At 37.3% G+C, this 22,935-nt stretch overlaps 3 protein-coding genes and 1 pseudogene across 4 annotated transcripts; 3 read left to right on the top strand and 1 right to left on the bottom strand.

Moving 5' to 3' along the window:
• Positions 1-820: 820 nt before the first annotated feature.
• LOC308426165 (olfactory receptor 1468-like) lies at positions 821-1,759 on the top strand (the record flags this gene model as incomplete). The annotated part of the gene is made up of 1 exon (XM_080923924.1): positions 821-1,759. One exon carries the CDS (start codon positions 821-823, stop codon positions 1,757-1,759), a length of 939 nt encoding a protein of 312 aa, XP_080780050.1.
• Positions 1,760-6,751: 4,992 nt separating this feature from the next.
• LOC308426183 (small ribosomal subunit protein eS19-like) lies at positions 6,752-7,157 on the bottom strand (annotated as a pseudogene). The gene has a single exon. The product of its transcript is annotated as a small ribosomal subunit protein eS19-like (transcript).
• A 6,597-nt stretch (positions 7,158-13,754) lies between these two features.
• Positions 13,755-14,684, top strand: LOC308426179 (olfactory receptor 1468-like; the record flags this gene model as incomplete). The annotated part of the gene is made up of 1 exon (XM_080923938.1): positions 13,755-14,684. One exon carries the CDS (start codon positions 13,755-13,757, stop codon positions 14,682-14,684), a length of 930 nt encoding a protein of 309 aa, XP_080780064.1.
• Positions 14,685-19,782: 5,098 nt separating this feature from the next.
• Positions 19,783-20,718, top strand: LOC308426172 (olfactory receptor 1468-like; the record flags this gene model as incomplete). The annotated part of the gene is made up of 1 exon (XM_080923931.1): positions 19,783-20,718. One exon carries the CDS (start codon positions 19,783-19,785, stop codon positions 20,716-20,718), a length of 936 nt encoding a protein of 311 aa, XP_080780057.1.
• Positions 20,719-22,935: the final 2,217 nt, after the last annotated feature.

Below are 22,935 nucleotides of genomic sequence, written 5' to 3'. Positions count from 1 at the left end.
CTGAGTCTGCATCTGTATCTCAGTAAAGACAAGATGTGGGCCTGATATACTTATATAAGCTCGCTGAGAGGAATAGATGAAAGCAGTGGATGTCGACGGGGAGAGACTATGGAAATTGTATGAAGGCAGTTAAATTTTTCAAAAATGAATACATCAAAATTCACATACAGCTGTCCCAAATCCAAATTGTTTCCATTATACTATGTCATACTGAAGAGGTGGGAGAATGAGAAATGCTTTTGGAGATAATAAAGTAAAAACATGAATTTCACTTGGGGTCTCTGAACTTCTGGTGCCTGTTTCAGAGGAAATAAATAAAAGGTAATTAGTTAACAATGGAGCAGAAATCTGTATGTAACATAGACATGTGCATTTAAGGTTGAAATAGAAATCTACTACATCAGATTATGTTGCATTTTCTTGGAATTTATATAAAATTGTAATGGTCAAATTAAGAAAATATTTCAAGAGCATTCTTTAAAAATACTTTATATGCAAAATAATATAAAGAAAAAAATAAGTGAACAACAATTACCTAGGATGAGCAGGTAGCAGGAGAGAATTAGTCCATTTTACATAACTGTAGAAAAGTCATAAATAAAACTGTCTAGGAAAGAAGAGGATACTGAAAGCTAATTTTTAAAGTGGGTAAAAATATCAATAATTGCAATGATTATAGACATTTGAGGTTTGAGAATATACTTACTATGAGGACTGTCAGATTTATCATTGTAAGATATATATACTATATATTTGCTCATTTTTGTTTTGAGTTTCAAGAGATACTGGTATTTTCTCACTAGAACAGTGGAAAGGAAGAATGGTAATGAACAACCAAACTGTCATCTCCCAGTTCCTCCTCCTGGGTCTGCCCATCCCCCCAGAGCACCAGCACCTGTTCTATGCTCTGTTCCTGGCCATGTACCTCACCACCATCCTGGGGAACCTCACGATCATCATCCTCATTCTTCTGGACTCCCATCTCCACACACCCATGTACTTGTTTCTCAGCAACTTGTCCTTCTCTGATCTCTGCTTTTCCTCTGTCACGATGCCAAAGTTGCTGCAGAACATGCAGAGCCAGGACAGATCCATCTCCTATGTGAGTTGCCTGACACAAATGTACTTTTATTTGGTTTTTGGAGGCCTGGAGATCTTTCTTCTTGTAGTCATGGCCTATGACCGCTATGTGGCCATCTGTTTACCCCTTCAGTATTCCAGCATCATGAGCCCAAATCTCTGTGTGTGTCTGGTGGTTCTCTCCTGGGTATTTACTGTGTTCTTATCCCTGATGCACACTCTCCTCTTGGCTAGGTTGTCATTCTGTGAGAACAATGTAATTCCTCACTTTTTCTGTGACATATCAGCCCTGCTCAAATTGGCCTGCTCTGACATTTATATTAATGAACTAATGATATTTGTTGCATCAGTGCTCATTATGGTCATCCCATTTTTACTCATTGTTGTGTCCTATGTACAAATTGTCTTCTCAATCCTACAGATTTCTTCTACTAGGGTTATCCATAAGGTTTTCTCTACATGTGGCTCCCACCTGTCTGTGGTTTCACTGTTCTATGGGACAATTATTGGTCTTTATTTATGTCCTTCAGCTAATATCTCTACTGTGAAGGAGACTGTCATGACCCTGATGTACACAATAGTGACTCCCATGCTGAATCCCTTCATCTACAGCCTGAGAAACAAAGCTATGAAAGAAGCCCTGATCAGAGTTTTTTGTGATAATAAAATCTCCTTATGATGGCAACATTGGGAATTTACTTAAATTTGTATAGTAAATACATTAATATTAATATTTCAGAATGTATCCTGTAATGGGATATGAGAATATACTACATAAAATTATTATTGCAAAAGGTAGTTCAGTTAGAAAGAGGACCTTAGTGATTCCATGATGCCATTCTCTGCCTTGCATAGGCTCTTTTAGAAAAGCATTAGGTAACAGACACTGTTTTATAAGATATCTATCCCTAATATTCTTTTTATTGAAAATAGATTATATCTCATAAAATACACCTCAACCACATTTTTCCCTCCCAAAACTCATCCTAGATTGCCATGCTGACATTCTCCACATATTCACTCCTTCTCCATTTCCTATTCAGAAAAGACTGAACCTCTAGGACATGGCAGCCAAGCAAGAGAAAACTAGATACAATGAGACAAGATGGAAGTATTGAGGCTGGAAAATGCATCTCTGTAGAAGCAAAAGACTTAAAAACAAGAGAAAAAATGGGTAGATCTATTAGCAGTGTTAGGAGTCCCAGAAAGCAACAACAACAACAAAATGAACACGTTTGGGGGACTAAAAGCCCTAAACAACTCAGAGGTTCTTGTGCAGACCCATGCAGGCTCCATGCTTTCTATTCTGGTCTCTATGACCTCTGTTAGTTCTGTTTTGTTCATTCAGTAAGCCGTCTTATTCTTGTGTCCTTCATTCCTTCTGGTCTGTGCATTCTTTCCTATCCTTTTGTGTGGAATTGCTGATCCACAAGGAGAGAGATTGATGAATACCTCACATTTAGACTCTCTCTACATAACTTCTGCCTTTTTGGTCTCTGCAAATGTTTCAATCAACTGTCAAATTGAGCCTCTCTAATGATGACTGAACAAGGCACAAATTTATGATTATAATAGAGTATCACTAAAAATCATTTCGCTGGGTTTGGGGTTGTTTGTTTAGAAAGGTTCTTTGGAACAACTCACATCTGTGTTGTCTAGAAACTGGCAGTTTAGTTCCTAAGACAGCAGCAGCAGCAGCATATTGATACACTCAAACTTTATGACTATACCAGCAGTCCAGTTCCAGAGAATCAGATCAGCAATAGCAGGGACATGACCTAGCAGAGGCAGCCAGATCTCAGCCTCAGCTGGAGGCAGCAGGAAGGACACAAAATATATTCTCAACTGTGTCCCTCTCAGAGAAATGAAGATTAGTGAAGATGACAGACCCAATAGCATTGCACACCAATTGGCTGCACTATCGAGGCAAGCTCAACCTCCTTCACTCTGATAGTCTAGTCATATTGATACCCTCCAAACATCATGTTCTCAATGTGCCATGCCTTAGCACAGGTCTTGCCTTATCACAGCATCTAATCAGCCTGATTCTGCAGCATCCTGACAAATGGAGCTCAACTATTCTGGCTCCTACAATTTTTCTGACATCTTTTCATTGATGATTTCTTAGCCTTGAGGGAAGGGATAATGTTACTTGTGTTTTGATTTAGGATAGACCCTCTAACACGCCTTTTTCCTTATTTTAAACATTTCTATCTTTAACATATATTAGCAGGTGTATAAAGTTGGGTCACAGTAGTCCTATCTATGCCAGTAAAATGCTCATTCCCCAAAGGTCTTGTTTACAGTGAGTAACAATGTATCAAAAGACTGTTAAGAACAATATTTCCTACTGGTATGTCATTAAAGCAACATACAAAAATGTATATTCTAAAAGATATTTTGTTCTTCCTTTAGTTTCTGGTTACTTTTGGTAACTGATCAAAATCTCCCTCTTCACCACACAAAGGAAAGACAATAACCAATCAAGTTAACATCAACCTATTAACATCTCTCCCACTACACCACCCCCAAAGTATAGTCATCTGTGACCAGTGACTATTATCAGTCATCTCTATAGGTCACTGAGAGAAGTACTCCTTCAGAGGTCCTATCTAATTACTGTCTTTACTGAGTTACAACTGCATCACCTAGACTCCTCTTAGACTCACAGTTTCTTATATAAAGATGCATTTCAGGTGGATGTCAAATGTGGTTAGACACTGGAGAAGACTGCAAACTTGGTGACTTTCTGTGCCCACAATAAATAAGGACGGGAATTTTTATGAGTATTTTAGAGTCACCTTGGCCATTCAAGGTAAATATCAGAAAATTGAACTGTTCCCTTCTGACCTTCCACCCACAGAATGACTTTCACCCACAGAATAACAATGAATCTCCCACCTCCAGGCCCTTTATTTTCTCTCCCATCATCCTTCAGTCTTTTAAATACAAGAATTTTATTTAATTTCCATATAATTCCCCATTAAATAAATCTCATGAATTCTGTTGTTCTAAATATAAATACCTTAGACAAGAGAACCATCCCACTTGGAATATTGAAAGCACCTCTCCTTCACCTCCCTGATTTCAACTCTCAAATACTATGACAAATGGAATGAGCTAAATTTAATTTTACAGGACATCAGATTCTTCATAAAATTCAGCAATTCCTAAGAGGAGGTCTATCCAAAATGGTTGAAATCACTTCTGATGATTTTAAAATAAAACAAAATTTAAGAACTACTGCATCAAACACACTTTGATGACAAAGTTGGAATTACACTGAAATGATGGGGTATTATGGTAAGTCAGGACTTTTTCCAGGACCAATCAGTCCTACATGAGTGACTGATTACAACATTGGTCAGATCTGGTTATGTTTATGAGGAAGGTGGAGATGACATGAACCTCGTGGATGGATGAGTAATCATTCTGTTCTATTGGAAATTTACAGGAATGTCATAAACATAGAACCTCTTTTTTTTGGAGAGCAAAGGTCACAATCGGGAAATTCTTAAAGTGCAAAGGACTAAATTGTGCATGAGTTAAAATATTGTAGAAGTATAACAATTCTTACTAATATACATCATATTTTGTGGTAGTGTACCATGCTAAAAAGCACATACACTGGAAAATTTGAAGATGTCCTGCTCTAAGCTGAATCCATCTTGCTATGAATAGATATTTAGAGAGATACACAAGCTAATGAGAAAGTCAGGAACTGGACATGGCTGCTCATGCTCTCCCTACCTATTCAATATAGTACTAGAAGCCCTAGCCAAAGCAATTAAAAAACAAAAGGAGGTCAAAACGATAGAAGTTGGAAAAGAAGAAGTCAAAATATCACTATTTGCAGATGGTATTTTACTATACATAAATGACCCCAAAAATTCTACCAGAGAACTTTTACAGCTGATAAACAACTTTAGCAAGGTGACTGGATATAAAATTAACTCAAACAAATCAGTAGCTTTCCTCTACTCAGAGGATAAACAAGCTGAGAAAGAAATTAGGGAAAAGACAGCCTTCACAATAGTCACAAACAATATAAAACACCCTGGTATGACTCTAATATAGCAAGTGAAATATCTGTATGACAAAAACTTCAAGTCTTGGAAGAAATTGAAGATGTCAGAAGATGGAAAGATACCCCATGCTCATGGATTGACAAGATTAATATAGTAAAAATGGTCATCTTGTCAAACACAATCTACAGATTCGATGCAATCCTCAGCAAAATTCCATGGGTGTGTGGGGGAGCCCTCTCACAAAAGCAGAAAAAGAGGGGATAGGATAGCAGGTTTATAATAGCCAGGATATGTAAAGAACTCAGATTTCCTTCAACAGAGGAATGGATACAGAAAATGTGTTACATTTACACAATGGAGTATTAGTCGGCTATTAAAAACAATGACTTTATGAAATTCCTAGGCAAATGGATGGAACTAGAAAATATAATTCTGAGTGAGATAACTCACTCAAAAAATAACACACATGATATGCATTCACTGATAAGTGGCTATTAGCCCAAAAGCTCAAAAATACCCAAGATACAATCCACTGACCACATGAAGTTTAAGAAGTTGAAAAACCAAAAAGTGGATGCTTCAATTCTTATAATGGGGAACAAAATATTCACAGGAGGAAATACAAACACAAAGTATGGAGCAGAGATGAAGGAAGGGCATCCAGCAACTGCCACTCCTGGGAATCCACCTCATATACAAACACCAAACCCTGACCATATTGTGGATGTCGAGAAGTGCATGCTGACAGGTACCTGATATAGGTGTCTCCTGAGAGGCTCTGGTAAAGCCTGAGAAATACAGAGTCAGATGCTCTCAACCAACCATTGGACTGAGAACAGGGTCCCCAATACAGAAGTTATAAAAAGGACTGAAGGAGTTGAATGGGGTTTGCAAGCCTACATGAAGAACAACAATATCAACCAACCAGACCCAACAGAGCTACCAGAGACTAAATCACCAACCAGAAAACTACACATGTAAGGACCCATGGCTCCAGCAGCATATGTAGCAGAGGATGGACTTATCAGGCATCAATGAGAGGAGAGGCCCTTGGCCCTATGAAGGGCCAATACCCCAATGAAGGGAAATACCAGGGCAAAAAGATGGAAGGGAGAGGATGGGTGGGGAACACTCTCAGAGAGGCAGAGAAAGGTGGATGGACTAGGGGAATTCCAGAGAGGAAACTTGGAAAGGGGATAACATTTGAAATGTATATAAAGAAAATATCCAATAAAAAAGAAAGAACCACAACAATGCATCACAATAGCCCACCTGTCTTGACACTGCAAACACTAGATATCCTAACACATCTTAACCACAAAAAGATGACCTTAAATACAGCCTTATAAAGATGATAGTTTTAAAGAAGAAATTAATTAAAAACACTGAAATATATAATCAAACAGGTAAAGAAAATTAATAAAACAGTCCATGAACTGAAAAGAGATATAGAAGCAATAAAGAAAACAGAAATTAATGCGGTCTTAGGGATGGAAAACCTAGGGGGAAAAACAAAATAATACAGACACAAGCATCAACAACAAAATAAAAGATAGAAGACAGAACTCAGGTGTACAAAAAATCAATACATTGACAAAAAAAATTAATGGATGAGATAATTTACTAACCCAGCATCTTATGTCCTAATGTTCCTTGTTAGCAGCTGCCACCTGTCCAGCAATCCTGTCCAGATTTTTCTATCCCTGAGGTGTCAGTTTATGGCCCCCATCTTGGTCCTTTTCCACCATTTTCTGCCCTTCTCTTAGAGCATATGCTGAAGTGTCTGGGCCTGACACCATTTCTCTGCCGTCCTCCTTAGATCTTCATGAAAGCAACCCCTGCACCACCGCAGAGGTACAGGTTCTGCACTGTGAAAGCAGCTCGTGTGTAGAACCAGTTCTCATCATATGGGGCATGCTCTTTATACTTCGCCAACTTGACAACGTTCACCCTTTCGGGGACTTTCAGCTTTCCGGACTTTTTGAGGAAGGCTGCTAGAGCTCTGACAAACTCCTGCTGGTTAATGTCTTTTATAGTAACTCTGGGCATTGTGCGACCTCCCTGCTACCAGTCAGGGGAAAAGGGACAAAGAAAAATTTAAATCTATAAATTTCATGACAGAAACATCGAATGCATTTAGGAAACTCTGAAAAGACCAAACCTAAGAATAATAGGTATACAAGAAAAAGAAGATCTCTAGTTAAAATGCCCAGATAATATCTTCAAGAAAATCACAAAAGAATTTTTCCTAACCTAAAAATATACCTACAAGAAGTTTACAGAACATCAGATAGACTATACAAGAAAAAAACCTTCCCACCACATAGTAATGAAAACATTAAATGTATAGAACAAAGAAAGAATATTAGATGCTGCAGGGGGAAAGCCTAGTAACATATAAATGCAGCAAAATTGAATTACACCTGATTTCTCAACAAAGATCTAAAAGCAAGAAGGAACAGGACAAATTACATACAAACCCTAAGAGACCATAGATGTCAGCCAAGTATTTCAACCAGCAGAGATGGAGAAAACAAGATATATAATAACAAAACTAAATTTAAATGGTACCTTTCCAATAATAAAACCCAAGAGTCTAAAAGGAAAACTACAAATGTATAAGGCTAAACACATTTAAAAAAGACAATAAATAGATAATTACACTCCATCAAAACCAAAAGAAGGGAAACACATACACACTAGACTATAAACATCAAAATAATAGGATTAAAGAGTTAGCAGTAATTAATATCTCTCAACATCAGTGGTCTCAAATCCCCCCCCCCAAAAAAAATACCAAGGCTAATAGAGTGGCCATGAACATGGAATTCTTCATTCTACTGCATACAAGTAATCACCTCAGCAAAAAAAAAAAAAAAAAAAAAAAAAAAAAAAAAAAAAAAAAGATAGGTATTATTTCAAAGTAAAGGGCTGGAAAAGGGTTTTCCGAGAAAACCAACTCAAGAAACAAGCTGGAATAGGTATTCTTATAGCTAATAAAATATACGTTCACAAAATGTAATCAAAAGATATGGGAAAGAAGACTTTATACTCATAAAAAAATCTACCAAGATGACATCTTAATTCTGAACACATATGCAGCAAATGCAATGGCACCCCAATTCATAAAAGAAACATTGCTAAAGCTTAAATCACACATCAAACCCCATACATTAATGTGGGAGACTTAAACACCAATGGACAAGTCATTGAAACAAAAACTAAACAGAGAACTAATGAAACTAACAAGTTATGAATCAAATGAAACAGATATATATAGAATATTTTAAGTAAACACACAATAATATAATAAGTGTTCTCAGCACTTCATCACATCCTCGAAAGAATTGACCACATACTCAGTCACAAAGCAAGTCTCAACAGATTCAAGAAGATTAAAATAACCCCTCACATCTTATCAGATTCCCATAGATTAACCTGGACTTAAAGAACATCAGAAACAACAGAAATCCTATAAATCTATGGAACTCAACAACTTTCTCCTCAATGACCACTGGGTCAAAGAAGAAATTTTTAAAAACTGAAGAATGGATAAATAAATAAAATATAGTACATCCACATAATGGAATACTATTCAGCAGCTAAAACCAAAGACATTATGAATTCCTCAGGCAAATGGATGATATTGAGAATGTCATCCTGAGTGATGTAACCTTGTGATAAAAAGACATGCGTGGTATGTGTTCACTTATTAATGAATATTAGCCATGAAATATAGGATACCCATGTTTCATTCTAAAGATCCAACAAAGCTAAACAAGGATATAGGGCCAAGCAAATATATTTGAATTTCTCTTATATGGGGCATAAAGTAGTCATAAAAGATAGATGGAGGGAGGAAACTTATGGTAGAGGGGATGGGGGATGGAATGAGCAGTTCAAGATCAGATAAGGGGAGGGACAGGAGGGATGTCCACATGGCCATGAGAATGAATGGAAATCTGCAACTAATAGGGGTGGGTAGGTAGGCAGGCTTTTCCAGGAAGAGAGAGACACCTGGTATAAGGAATGTGCCCAAGAATCAATGGCAGTGTCCTTAGCTGTGACTCACACCATTGCAGATATTAAACCTAAAGTGGCCATATCCAGAAGTAAGGCAGGAACCCCAATGGAGAAATAGAAACATCAATCCTACCACAAGATTTTTGATGCAAAGTTTATCCTGTCTACAACAAATGCAGAGACAGGCAATGGGTCAGAGACTGAGGGAATAGCCAACCAATAATCAACCCAAACTGAGAACTATCCCATAGCTAATCACCACTCCCTAATACTATTAATGATACTCTGTTATGCTTAACAAGAGTCTAGCATGCCTGTCCTCTTAGGGGTTCTACCCAGCATCTGATTCATAGAGATGCAGACACCCACAGCAAAACAGTAGACAGAGCTTGGGGACTATTTTGGAAGAACAGGAGAAAGGATTGAGGTGTCTAAAAGGATAGAAACTCTACAGGAAGAGATACAGAGTCAACTAACCTAGACCCTTGAAGCTCTCAGAGACAGAACCACCAATGAAAAAGGAAAGAGAGAAGGGGGAGGGGAGGGAGAAACGAAGGGAGGGAGAGAGAGAAAGCACGAGAACATGAACTGGCATGAGACCTTCACTGTTGAACATAACGTATCTGTACAATGATACTATTTAGGAGTTAAAAATAAACTATTGACACAGAACTAACCTTGAAAATATAAAACAGAATGAAGGCAGCCATTATGATTTTATATTAACGTGAAATATCAAAATAAAAAATAAGTAAGAGTATAGAGTGTCATTGCCTGTAGCAGGTTGGAGGTGTATATAAACAGGCACAGAATTCTCTGGCAAATTATGAGTTCTAAAGTGCATTATAGACTGCTTAAACGCAACTGAGATACTAGGCTACTTAGTTATATTTATGCAAGTGCACATCACAGTTTGTTGGGACGATTAAGCTGGAACTTGAGAGCACTATAGAATCACTTTTGGTTCTCCTGTCAACCAAAAACGACCCATTATTCTTCTTGAAATATTTAAAGTAAATTGATTAAGAAGTAAAATGCGATTGCTCTACAAAACAAAGCCAGGAATCACTGTGTGTTAAATCCTGAAAAAATCCTTAGATCCCACATACTATTTCTACACACAAGGGTAAAAGTTAATCTTTTTTTAAAAAAAACCAATAAAATGTAGATCAGTAATGAACAAGATTCCCTTGGGATGGATGTTTATATTTTATTATTTTGCCCAAAAATTCATCTGTCTCATTTTGAGAAATAATCATGAAGGAAGGAATTATAAATGCTATCTATGAACTCATAAAACACAGAATTATGAAATAAGATCACATAAATGGCAGGTCATTGATTGGAGGAACTAGTAGGTATAATTAACATTTTCATAGAGAGGTAAGAAGGCAAAATGAGTGAACTAGCATGAGAATGTGGACTGACCTTCTACTGGCTTAAGGAAGCTTTAAACGTGCCGTCTGCTTGTCATCCGTGTCGTTTTCACAGATTAGCAGACATAGAATGTGGAGGATGGTGAAGTTTCAAGTTTTTTAAAGTTGTATGTCTGCACTAAGTCTTCTTGTGGGTAGTCTGTCATGGTGAATTGCCTTGCTGTCCTTGGAAACTTCCCAGTGTATAGAGTTGAGATGATCTCATGCTACTAAAAAAGTGCTGTCCTATGCACTGAAGATGTGGTTCTGACATTAAAGACTAAAGACGAGCCTCACATCATAAATGGAAAAAAATTGGAGGTTAGTGTAATTTTTGTTGAGTATGAAATACTATAAGTCAATTATAATCAAAAAAGTACCTGACATTTGGGATGATGTACATTCATTCTTCTTCCCTTTCCTGTTAAGAAAGTGAGCTCCACTCAAGTAGAAGCCTTGTATTTTCCTGATATGGAGTGAGTTTGCATCTTTCCATGCTTTTGGCTTTCTTATTGGTGCTAATTTTAATTCATTATGCTTGTTTTTACTATCTTTAAATTCTGCCTTCTCTTAAGTATAGGAAATAGATATCAGTGGCCATAATTTGCCTTCACTAGAGATCCCTCTAGAAAATTGGTCTGAGAAAAAGCCTAAGTAATTACAATGCCTTAATGAGGTATACAGAATCCGGACTCCTGGGATGCTGGACGCTTGAGGGATGGAAGGAGAATGTGTGCAGGGATGGTGCAGAGAGGTAATGAGTGCCGAGGCTGCTAGTTCTGTGTCTGCAAATAAAAAAAAGGTGGACAGGATCATCATTCAGAAACTAAGACTCAGCCTCAGAAGAGCTAGATTTAGTCAGGAAAGTGAGCAAGTATGTGTCTGTGAATCCACACAGATTTCCAGCATGGTGCAGGACAGTTTTTAAGGTAAGATAACATTCTACTTTTTTCTGACTTCCAAGACTGTATAAGTTTTTCTTTTGTGTTCCTCACGTAACCACCTTAATATTGGCAGACTCATTGTAGTTATTGATTATGTTTTTCTCTCAGTATCATATCATTTCATCACAAGAGGAACCCTGTGAGATGGAATTCGCTGCTGTTGTGCTGAAGGGTTGTTCACTACACTTTATTCTGTGGGGTCTGAGCAAACTCTTCACAATGACCCCTCAGGATGATGATTAATTTCATCTTTTGAGTTCATGATCCTCTGTTTTACTGGTATTGTATGAGATTACTTCCAATTGTAGTCCATCAAAAATTACATTTATATTTTCTAGGTATTCGAGTACAATAAGAGGTACTCAATAAATCCTAGTGACTCTACAGAATACAGGATGATATACAGATGTAATAAATGTTAAAAACCTATCTCTTGGGATGTTTCTGAGATGTTTAATTTGAGATCTGGGGTTTGAACATCAAAAGAAGGTATGAAGTCCATCATCCCAGCAATATTAACAGCTGATATTGATTGCTCTGGAATCTTATCTTTGTACACATGCACACAAAACAGGAAGACACTGTTCATTTACAGGAGAAGCAGAAACTCAGCTTGGTGGCACAGTCCTGTCAGTCCAGTGCTCAGAAAGGAGTGTGTGTGTGTGTGTGTGTGTGTGTGTGTGTGCGTGTGAACCAGTCTGGAATAAACAAATACATTAGATCTCCCACACTTATTATAAAGTGTAAAATTTACTATTATGTATTCAAGTATTTATATTTAAATTGTAATTTTCATACCACTGAGATTGACCAAATCTGTTTCAGTTTGAGCTGCAGGTAACAACTCTTCATTGGGCAAGTTCATGCAACATGAAAGGTATTAGCCCTGCTTGGAGATTATGAATGATTGTAAACAACCAAATGGAATGAAAGCATATATGGCCTTTCCTGCACATATTTTACAATTGATGGGAAGATGGTTTAAAGTCATAATCAAAGTACTAAGTCCAAGATATATGAGCATAAGATGTTATAAAGCATGGTTGATTGTGTCACTTAGTATGGGGGCACAGGATAAGTTTAGCTGTGTATGTGATAGGCAATGCCACTTACATATGAGTGAGGATGAATCAAATGATAGGGAAATGGAGGAGAGGAAATGAGAAGCAAATGCAGGAGAACTCTAAAATATGAGAGTTGAAGAAATTTACCGCAACACTGAATGAGGAGAGAAAGGCATGTGGGACAATCTGGGATGTAATACAGGCATCTTTAAGATAATGAAAGAGTATTTGTGTCCATGATAAAAGCTTTGTACTTATCCTAGGAGTAGCAGTGATAATCCTAAGAACAAATCAGAAAATATGTGAAGAGACACCTCTGTTTAAATGCCAAAGTGTAAATAAACCATTAAAAGAGCAGAGGACTGAATACGGACATGAACTGAGTCTGCTTTTGTATTCCAGTAAAATACAGTAAAAGATAAGATGTGGTCCTGATGAGTGTATAAAATCTGACAGAGAAAATGGGTAAAATAGGAGGAGAATGGAGAGGAGATTTTTTTAGAATGGATGACAGCAGTTCAAATTACAGAAAAATTGAATAAATCTAAGATTACAGATTTCTGATGAAAATCTTATTGGCTTATACTGTATGATGGGAGAATGAAATGGTAGGAAAGGAAGGAATAAAGTGACAACATGAACTTTGTTTCATGCTTTTCAGCTTAATGCCTGGCATACATGCAATGGAAAGATGATTAGTTAATGGTGAATCAGAATTCAGTATGTTACAGGGACATACAGGCCTGATTTTGCAAAAATACTATATAATATTGGAGTATAAGAGATTTTCTTGAAATGTACATCAACTTGGGTTGACAACATTTATACAAATTCAACAAGAATATCAAAGTATAAAACCACATAGGGCAAATGACAAACAGCAATTGGTCAGGAAGCAAGATAGAGAAAAATTGGTCCAATTTTTCGTATCAGTACAAGTGCAGAGAACTATTTAAAAGAGAATTGGAAGTTAAAATGTGTTAAAAAGAAGTGAAGAAAAGGCAAAAATCTCAATGAATAGAGGCAATCAGACATTTAGAATTACAATTTCTATGAAAATGGACAGAACCACTGTTGTAGAATATATGCCCTGGATATGTTGGGTTTTTTTTTTGTTTGTTTGTTTGTTTGTTTTGTTTTGTTTTTTATTTTAAGGAATCCCATATGTTCTCATTAGGACACTGGGAAGAAAGAATAATAATGAACAACCAAACTGTCATCTCCATGTTTTATCTCCTTGGCCTGCCCATCCCCCCAGAGCACCAGCACCTGTTCTATGCCCTGTTCCTGATCATGTACCTCACCACCGTCCTGGGGAACCTCATCATCATCACCCTCATTCTTCTGGACTCCCATCTCCACACACCCATGTACTTGTTTCTCAGCAACTTGTCCTTCTCTGATCTCTGTTTTTCCTCTGTCACGATGCCCAAGTTGCTGCAGAACATGCAGAGCCAGGACACATCCATCTCCTATGCTGGCTGTCTGACACAAATGTACTTTTTCAATTTTTTTGGAGGCCTGGAAATCTTCCTCCTTCTGGTCATGGCCTATGACCGCTATGTGGCCATCTGCCTTCCTCTTTATTACACCATCATCATGAGTCCCAAGCTCTGTGTATGTCTGGTGCTGATGTCCTGGGTATTTCATGTGCTATATTCCATGTTGCACACCCTGCTAGTAGCTAGGTTGTCATTCTGTGAGGACCATGTGATTCATCACTTTTTCTGTGACTTATCTGCTCTGCTTAAGTTGGCCTGCTCTGACATTTATATCAATGAACTTATGATATTTATCTTAGGAGGACCCCTTATTGTGATCCCATTCTTACTCATTGTTGTGTCCTATGTACAAATTGTCTCCTCCATTCTAAAGGTTTCATCTACTCGGGTTATCCACAAGATCTTCTCTACCTGTGGCTCCCACCTGTCTGTGGTCTCACTGTTCTATGGGACAATTATTGGTCTCTACTTAAGTCCATCAGCTAATAACTTTACAGTGAATGAGGCTTCCATTGCTGTATTGTACACAGTGGTAACTCCCATGCTGAACCCTTTCATCTACAGCCTAAGGAACAGAGATATAAAGGAGGCCCTTCTAAAAGTTCTTACAAAGAAAATATCTTTATAATGGCAACACTGGGATTTTTACTTTAAATTTATCTAGTGAATACACTGATGTTAATATTATAAAATTTATTCTTACAAGGGAACCCACATATAAAACATACTACATAATATTCCCATTTACAAATAGGAGTGTTATAAAAAATTTCAATTGAAAAAAAAGACCTGGGAGATTCAGAGATGCCATCCTCTACCTTAAATGTGTTTTTCTAGATAATCATTAAGTAAAAGTCAATGTTTGTTGGATTCTAATCTTTATATTATTTTAGTTATTTTAGAAATAAATTTTTCACTTATACAATACATGCCATCCACAGATTCCTCTCTCTCCACAACTTCTGTCTCTTACCCAAATGCCCTCTCTCTTTCCTCTGCTGAAAAGAGCTGGCCTCCAAGAGAGAACAACTAAACAATACAAAACAAGATACAATAGGAAAATTGAGAAGCCCTTATATTAGGGATTATCAAGACAACACACTAAAAGGAAAAGGCTCTTATTATCAGACAAAAGATTCAGAGGTAAACCTAATACCTCTATTTGTAGTCCCCTGAAAACACCAAGCTAGCAACCCTAATAAACTGAAGACGTGGTTCTGCCATTAAAGACAAGACTCATATCCAAAAATATAAACATTACTGATGTTTGTGTAAATTTTTATTATATATGAAAGACTTTAAGTTATTTAAAATCACAGAAGTTTCTGATAATTGGGGATGGTGTGCTAAGAAAGTGAACTCTGCTCAAGTAGAAGCTGTGTATTTTTTGATATTGTGTGAGTTTGCATCTTTCCATGAGTTTTGGCTTTCCTATTGGTGCTAATTTTAATTAGTTTTGCTTGTTTTTATGGACTTTAAATTCTGCCTCCTCAATGTAAAACAAAACAACCCTAAGATTCTACCTCACACCAACCAGATGGCTAAGATCAAAAATTCAGATGACAGCAGATGCTGGCGAGGATGCAGAGAAAGAGGAACACTTCTCCACTGTTGGTGGGGTTGTAAACTGGTACAACCACTCTGGAAATCAGTCTGGCAATTCCTCAGAAAATTGGACATAGTACTACCTGAAGATCCAGCTATTCCACTTCTGGGCATATACCCCAGAGAAGCTCCAACATACAACAAAGACACATGCACCACAATGTTCATAGCAGCCCTATTTGTAATAGCCAGAAGCTGGAAAGAACCCAGATGTCCTTCAGTAGATGAATGGATACAAAAGTTGTGGTACATTTACACAATGGAGTACTACACAGCTATCAGAAACAATGACTTTATGAAATTCTTAAGAAAATCGATCCATCTAAAGAATATCATCCTGAGTGAGATAACCCAGTCACAAAAGAACAGACATAATATGTAGTCACTGATAATTGGATGCTAACCCCAGAAAGCTCTGAACACCCCCAGAAACAACTCACAGACTATATGAAGTTCAAGAAAAAGCAAAGGCCAAAAAAAAGAAAGAAAATGAAAAACCATTATGCTTAATCTTTACACACCAAAAAAACTTTGAATATTTCCAGGTTGCATCTTGTTTTACATGTACTTTATGCTCATTGTAACTAGTAAGATTTTAATGCATACTACCAAACCTTTAAAAAACTCCAAGTACTGGCAACAATGTATCCAAATACATTTATGCATAAATACTTAAAGTCTGTACATTTCTCTTTGTTTTTAAAATAAAGTTGTTCAATTTAAAAAAAATTCTTCGGCCTCTTAAGAATAAGAAATGGATATCGGTGGTCGTAATTGGCCTTCAGTAGAGATCCCTCTAGAAAATTGGTCTGAAAAACGGCCTAAGTAATTATGATGCCTTAATGAGGTATACAGGATCTGGACTCCTGGGATGCTGGACGCTTGAGGGATGGAAGGGGGATGTGTGCAGGGATGGTGCAGAGAGGTAATGAGTGCAGAGGCTGCTAGTTCTGTGTCTGCAAATAAAAAGAAGGTGGACAGGATCATCATCCAGAAACTAAGACTCAGCCTCAGAAGAGCTAGATTTAGTCAGGAAAATGAGCAGGTATGTGTCTGTGAATCCACACAGATTTCCAGCATAATGTAGGATGGTTTTTCAGGTAAGATAACATTCTACTTTTTCCTGACTTCCAAGACTGTATAAGTTTTTCTTTTGTGTTCCTCACGTAACCACCTTAATATTGGCAGACTCATTGTAGTTATTGATTATGTTTTTCTCTCAGTATCATATCATTTCATCACAAGAGGAACCCTGTAAGATGGAATTCACTGCTGTTGTGCTGAAGGGTTGTTCACTACACTTTATTCTGTGGGGTCTGAGCAAACTCTTCACAATGACCCCTCAGGATGATGATTAATTTCATCTTTTGAGTTCATGATCCTCTGTTTTACTGGTATTGTATGAGATTACTTCTAATTGTAGTCCATCAAAAATTACATTTATATTTTCTAGGTATTCGAGTACAATAAGAGGTACTCAATAAATCCTAGTGACTCTACAGAATACAGGATGATATACAGATGTAATAAATGTTAAAAACCTATCTCTTGGGATGTTTCTGAGATGTTTAATTTGAGATCTGGGGTTTTAACATCAAAAGAAGGTATGAAGTCCATCATCCCATCAGTAGTAACAGCTGATGTTGATTTCTCTGGAATCTGATCTTTGTACACATGCATACAAAACACAAAGACCCTTTTCATTTACAGGAGAAGCAGAAACTCAGCTTGGTGGCACAGTCCTGTCATTCCAGTGCTCAGAAAGGATATTCTGGAATGTTTCTTTTAATAATCCATCTGGAATATACAAAGAGAGCATCCTTTTAAATGTTACATGCCTTTTTTCCTAGATAGTTTTTCCTCTGTAATGTTTATCCACAATGCTTTAAGTATACAAGCTAGGAATACAGCTGGAATTAACACTTTCAGTCCGTGAAGATGCAAGCAGTGAGACTAGGTTGAAACATTTCAGAAAGCTTACGTAGATCTGTTGATTCTTCCCCTGAAATTTAAATTATACAGTGTTGTGAAGAATCACAGTGTGTGTGTGGGTGTGTGTGTGCATATGCATGTGTGTGTGTTGTGTCCCCATGCATATGACTTCTAATACATATTAAATTTAGAGAATGATCTGGCCAATATTTGAAGAACTGTCTAGAACATTGGAATCCCTGAGAAGAGTGGAGTTTAGAGACTTGTATCTAAGGCAGAAGATGTAAAGTTTTCTGTATTTTCCACCTGCATCCTTCATCTGATTGTATGAAGCTCATCATGTGATAGAGTGTTTATTTACTCAAAGTCCACACATTTCAATAAAATTTAGTGAATATGTGCATATTAAATAGGATTGTTTAAAAATTAGCATTGGGCTTAACCCGTAAGCTGCATAAATTAACCATTGCATATAGAATAAATGTCTTAGGAATAACTCAAGTGAGGACACAAAAGTAATCTTTATGCTTATTTTTATAATATTTAAATTTTTCACTTTCTCTGGGTTCAATTACACAATCAATTACATTTTGTAGATTAAATCACATGGAGTCATTAGAACTTCTGAGAAGTGAAACCAATGATTAACCCTAATGCTAAAATACTCACTATCCAGTGTAAAATTCAGTGTTAAGAAATCAAGTATTTATATTTCAATGGTAATGTTTCTACCTCTGAATTTAACCAAATCTGTATCAGGTTGAGCTGCAGGTAACAACACTTCACTGACCAAATTCATGCAACATCATAGGTACCAACCCCACTTAGAGATTATGAATGATTGTAAACAACCAAAGTGAATGAAAGCATATGTGGCCTTTTATGCACATATTTTACAACTAATGAGAAGATACTTTAAACCTATCATTAAAGTTCTAAGTCCAAGAGATATATGCATAGGATGCTATGAAGCATGGTTGAAGGTATCACTTAGGATGGGGGCACAGGGTAAGTTTAGCTGTGTATGTGATAAGCAATGCCACTTACATATGAGTGAGGGTGAACCAAACAAAAGGGAAAGGTAAGAGAGGGAGTGAAATGCAAATACAGGAGAACTCTAAAATATGGGAGTTGAAGAGATTTACCACAACACTGAATGACGAGAGAACAGCAAGTGGGAACATCTGGGATGTACAAATGGCTACTGTGAGATAATGTAAGAGTATTTGTGTCCATAATAATAGCTTTGTGCTTATCCTCAGAACAACAGTGGGAATCTGAAAATAAGTCAGAAAAGATGTGAACGGACTTCTCTGTTCAAATGCCATAGTGTAAATAAACCAAGTAGAAAGAGAAGAGAAGGGTCAAAAGATGTGAGTACACAGATGCCGAGTCTGCTTCTATATTCTAATAAAAACAAGATGTGGTCCTGATAAATGGATAAAATATCATAGAGAAAAATGGCTCAAATGAGAAGGAAAATAAGAAGAAATGTTGTAAAATGTATGATGTTAGTTAAAGTTATAGAAAAAATTAATGAATCTAAAAATCACAGATTTCTGACTAAAATCATATTGGCTTTTATGGTGCTGTGGGAGACTAGATTAGTAGGAGAACAAGGAATACTTTAGTAAAGTAAATGCATGAATTTCACTTTCTGCTTTTGACCTTGATGTCTGTCATATACGCAAATTAAGGGAAATGATTAGTTAATTATGAAGCAGAAATCTGTAAGTTACAGGGACATGCAAGTATAATTTTAAAAAACTGTAATATAACAATTGGGGTATATGAGATTTTTCTTTATATTTATATTAAATTGTGCTGACAAAGTTTATTGAAATTGATCAAGAGTATGAAAGTATAAAATTGCATGAAGCAAATTATAAACAACTATTGAGCAGGTAGCAAGAGAGAAAAACAATTAGTCTACTTTTTCACTCAGTACAAGTGCATAAAATTATTTAGACAAGAATTGGAGATTAAATTGGTTAAAGAAAAGATAAGAAAATTATTAATAATTTTACTGAGTATAAACATTTGGAGTTTTGATATTATAATTTGTAGGAAAATGGTCAGATCGATTGTTATAATTGATTGTCAATTATAGAATATAATCACTAGATATATGCTGGGTTTTCTTATTTTAAAGTATATGATTTTTCTCATTAGGACACTGGAGAGGAAGAATGATAATGAACAACCAAACTGTCTTGTCCCTGTTCTTCCTCCTGGGCCTGCTCATTCCCACAGAGCACCAGCACCTGTTCTATGCTCTGTTCCTAGTCATGTACCTCACCACCGTCCTGGGGAACCTCATGATCATTATCCTCATTGTTCTGGACTCCCATCTCCACACACCCATGTACTTTTTTCTCAGCAATTTGTCCTTCTCTGATCTCTGCTTTTCCTCTGTCACAATGCCCAAGTTGCTTCAAAACATGCAAAGTCAGGACACATCCATTACCTATGCAGGTTGTCTGACACAAATGTACTTTTTCATTTTTTTTGGATGCCTGGAAATCTTACTCCTTGTGGTCATGGCCTATGATCGGTATGTGGCCATTTGTCGTCCCCTTCACTACACCATCATCATGAGTTTTAAGCTGTGTGTCTGTCTGGTGCTGATGTCCTGGGTGTTTACCATGCTGTATTCCATGTTACACACTCTACTCTTGGCTAGGTTGTCATTCTGTGAAGACAATGTGATCCGCCACTTTTTCTGTGACATATCTGTTCTGCTCAAGTTGGCCTGCTCTGATGTTTATATAAATGAACTTATGATGTTTATCTTGGGAGGGCCTCTTATTGTCATCCCATTCTTACTTATTATTGCTTCCTATGTACAAATTGTCTCCTCCATTCTAAAGGGTTCATCTACTCGGGTTATCCACAAGATCTTTTCTACCTGTGGCTCCCACCTGTCTGTGGTCTCACTGTTCTATGGGACAATTATTGGTCTCTACTTATGTCCATCAGCTAATAACTTTACAGTGAATGAGGCTTCCATTGCTGTATTGTACACAGTGGTGACTCCCATGCTGAACCCTTTCATCTACAGCCTAAGGAACAGCGATATAAAGGCGGCCCTTCTAAAAGTTCTTATAAAGAAAATATCTTTATAATAGCAACACTGGGATTTCACTTAAATTTATCTAGTGAATACACTGATATTAATATTATAAAATTTATCCTTATAAAGAAAGCCACATACAAGAATATACTTCATAATAGTCCCATCTACAAGTGGGAGTTTTAAAAAGTAGTCAAATTGGGAAAAGAGACCTTGGAGTCTCAGTGATGCCATCCTCTGCCTTAAATGTGGTATTCTAGATAATCATTAAGTAAAAGCCAATGTTTTATTAGATTCTATTTCTTATATTCTGTTAATTATTATAGAAACAGATTCTTCTGTTATATAATACATGCCACCCACAGATTCCCCTCCCTCTACAACTCCTGTCTCTTCCTTAAATGTCCTCTCCCTTTCCTTTGCTGAAAAGAGCTGGCCTCCAAGAGAGAACAACTAAACACAACAAAACAAGATACAATAAGAAAATGGACAATCCCTCATACCAAGGATAGAAAAGACAACACACTAAGTGGAAACGAATCAAGATTGGGAAAAATCTCAGAGATAAATCTGATCCCACTATTTGTAGTACCACAAAAACACCAAGTTAACAGCCCTAACATATGGGTATAGGACCTGGGAGAAACCCCTGCAGTAAGATTGTTTATCTTTTCAGACTTTGGAACTTTATGTGAACCACTGCTTAGTTGATACTATATTACTGTTGTTCTTCTGGTGTGTTTCATTCTCTATGATTCCTACATTCTTACCTACCCTCCAGAGGGTTTTCCATTTCTGATTCAAGAAACTCAATAGAGACTTCCAATTTAAACTTTTTCTACATGGTTTTGGATATGGACCTTTGCATCTGCTTCCATCTGATGCCAGGATAATTCTATATAATAACACATGTAATGCTTCTCTAGCCCTTAGCCCTTCAGCATGGTCCTTAGGGATAGGCATAAGAAGCATATGATTCAATAACAGAGACTCTGGGAGCCAGGTGACTTGTTTATTATAGTTATAAGGAGTGTCTTTCCACTCTCTGCTCATATCCCCTTGGTCTGTAAGTATTTGTCCCATGTAGCTGGCACCAGCCTATTGGCTGTGCAGGTCACAAGCTCTATCTTTGATTATCACTGGGTATCAGGCAGGTTCTGAGGTTAGTAAATGTGGAAATCCCTGATTCACATATGTGATCCATTGCAAAACACTAGTTAGAAACTTCTGACTCTTTCTACAAATCCACCCTTTTTTTAAGTTGGTAGCTCAGTGGAAAGCAGAGTATATGCTCTGACCTTCTTCACACCACCTCACAGGCAACCAGCTTATTGAACCATGCCTGTCTTAGGTTACCCCAGCTACTGGTGTCTTTCTGGTCATTGACTACACAGACTCTAAAAGATCAGGCTCCATGAAGAACGTCTTGAGGTGGAGTAGGTCAGCCTATTGGGAGGCCTTTTCTTATCTCTGAGAACAATGTCTATAGCCCCAGGAAGGGAGCCCTGTTCAGGGTATAGGCATGGCAAATTCACAAGGTCCCACAACTGCTCTCACCCAGGAGAATGGAATGAAAAGAAGAGTCAGAGTGTCCCAACATCCATGGGGGAAAGGGGGTTTCTTGAGATCCTCCATGGCATGTTTTATATCTCTCACCTGCATCCATGTCTGTATAATAGATTTCTGAGGAAAAACACAATGTAACTTCACTCTTGTGTCATGAGAAAGTATGCTGCCATTATGAGGTAAGAGGATTTTCCCACCTAACCAGGAAAACAGGAACAAGACAGTTAGGCTCAGTGTTTATAAGCAGGGCTATAGCCCTTATCAAAGATAATAAAAATCATGTGGAAAGGGCTTCCACCAAGGCCAGATACAGGTCAGGCTTAGTCTCAGATGATGTGACCTTTGCCAGTAGGGCTTTTAGAGATCTGATGATCCTCTCCTCAATGGCCTGTCCTTGTGGGTTGCAGGGAATGCCAAAGGCATGATCAATTTTCCAGGAGGGCAGGAAATCAGCAAATTGTATAGAATCAGTAAGACCATTATCAGTTTCTAGGGCCCAAAGAATTCCCATTAGCTGCATGGCCAACTTAAGGGCCTTAATCACATGGGAAACTTTTTCTCCAGAAAGGGCCTGAGCATAGACATGAGAACAGCGTGTGCATTCTATTACTAGCACACAGTAGATATCCCCAAATGGAGAGTAGTGAGTAATGTTCATCTGCCATACTGTGTTGGGATTCACTCCCTGATGGTAAAAACAAAG

The sequence above is a fragment of the Micromys minutus genome (genome assembly GCF_963924665.1).
Source record: "Micromys minutus genome assembly, chromosome: 10".
Classification (NCBI taxonomy): domain Eukaryota; kingdom Metazoa; phylum Chordata; class Mammalia; order Rodentia; family Muridae; genus Micromys; species Micromys minutus.
Note: the sequence above shows the minus strand (reverse complement) of the source record. Positions and strands in the feature narration are given on the sequence as shown.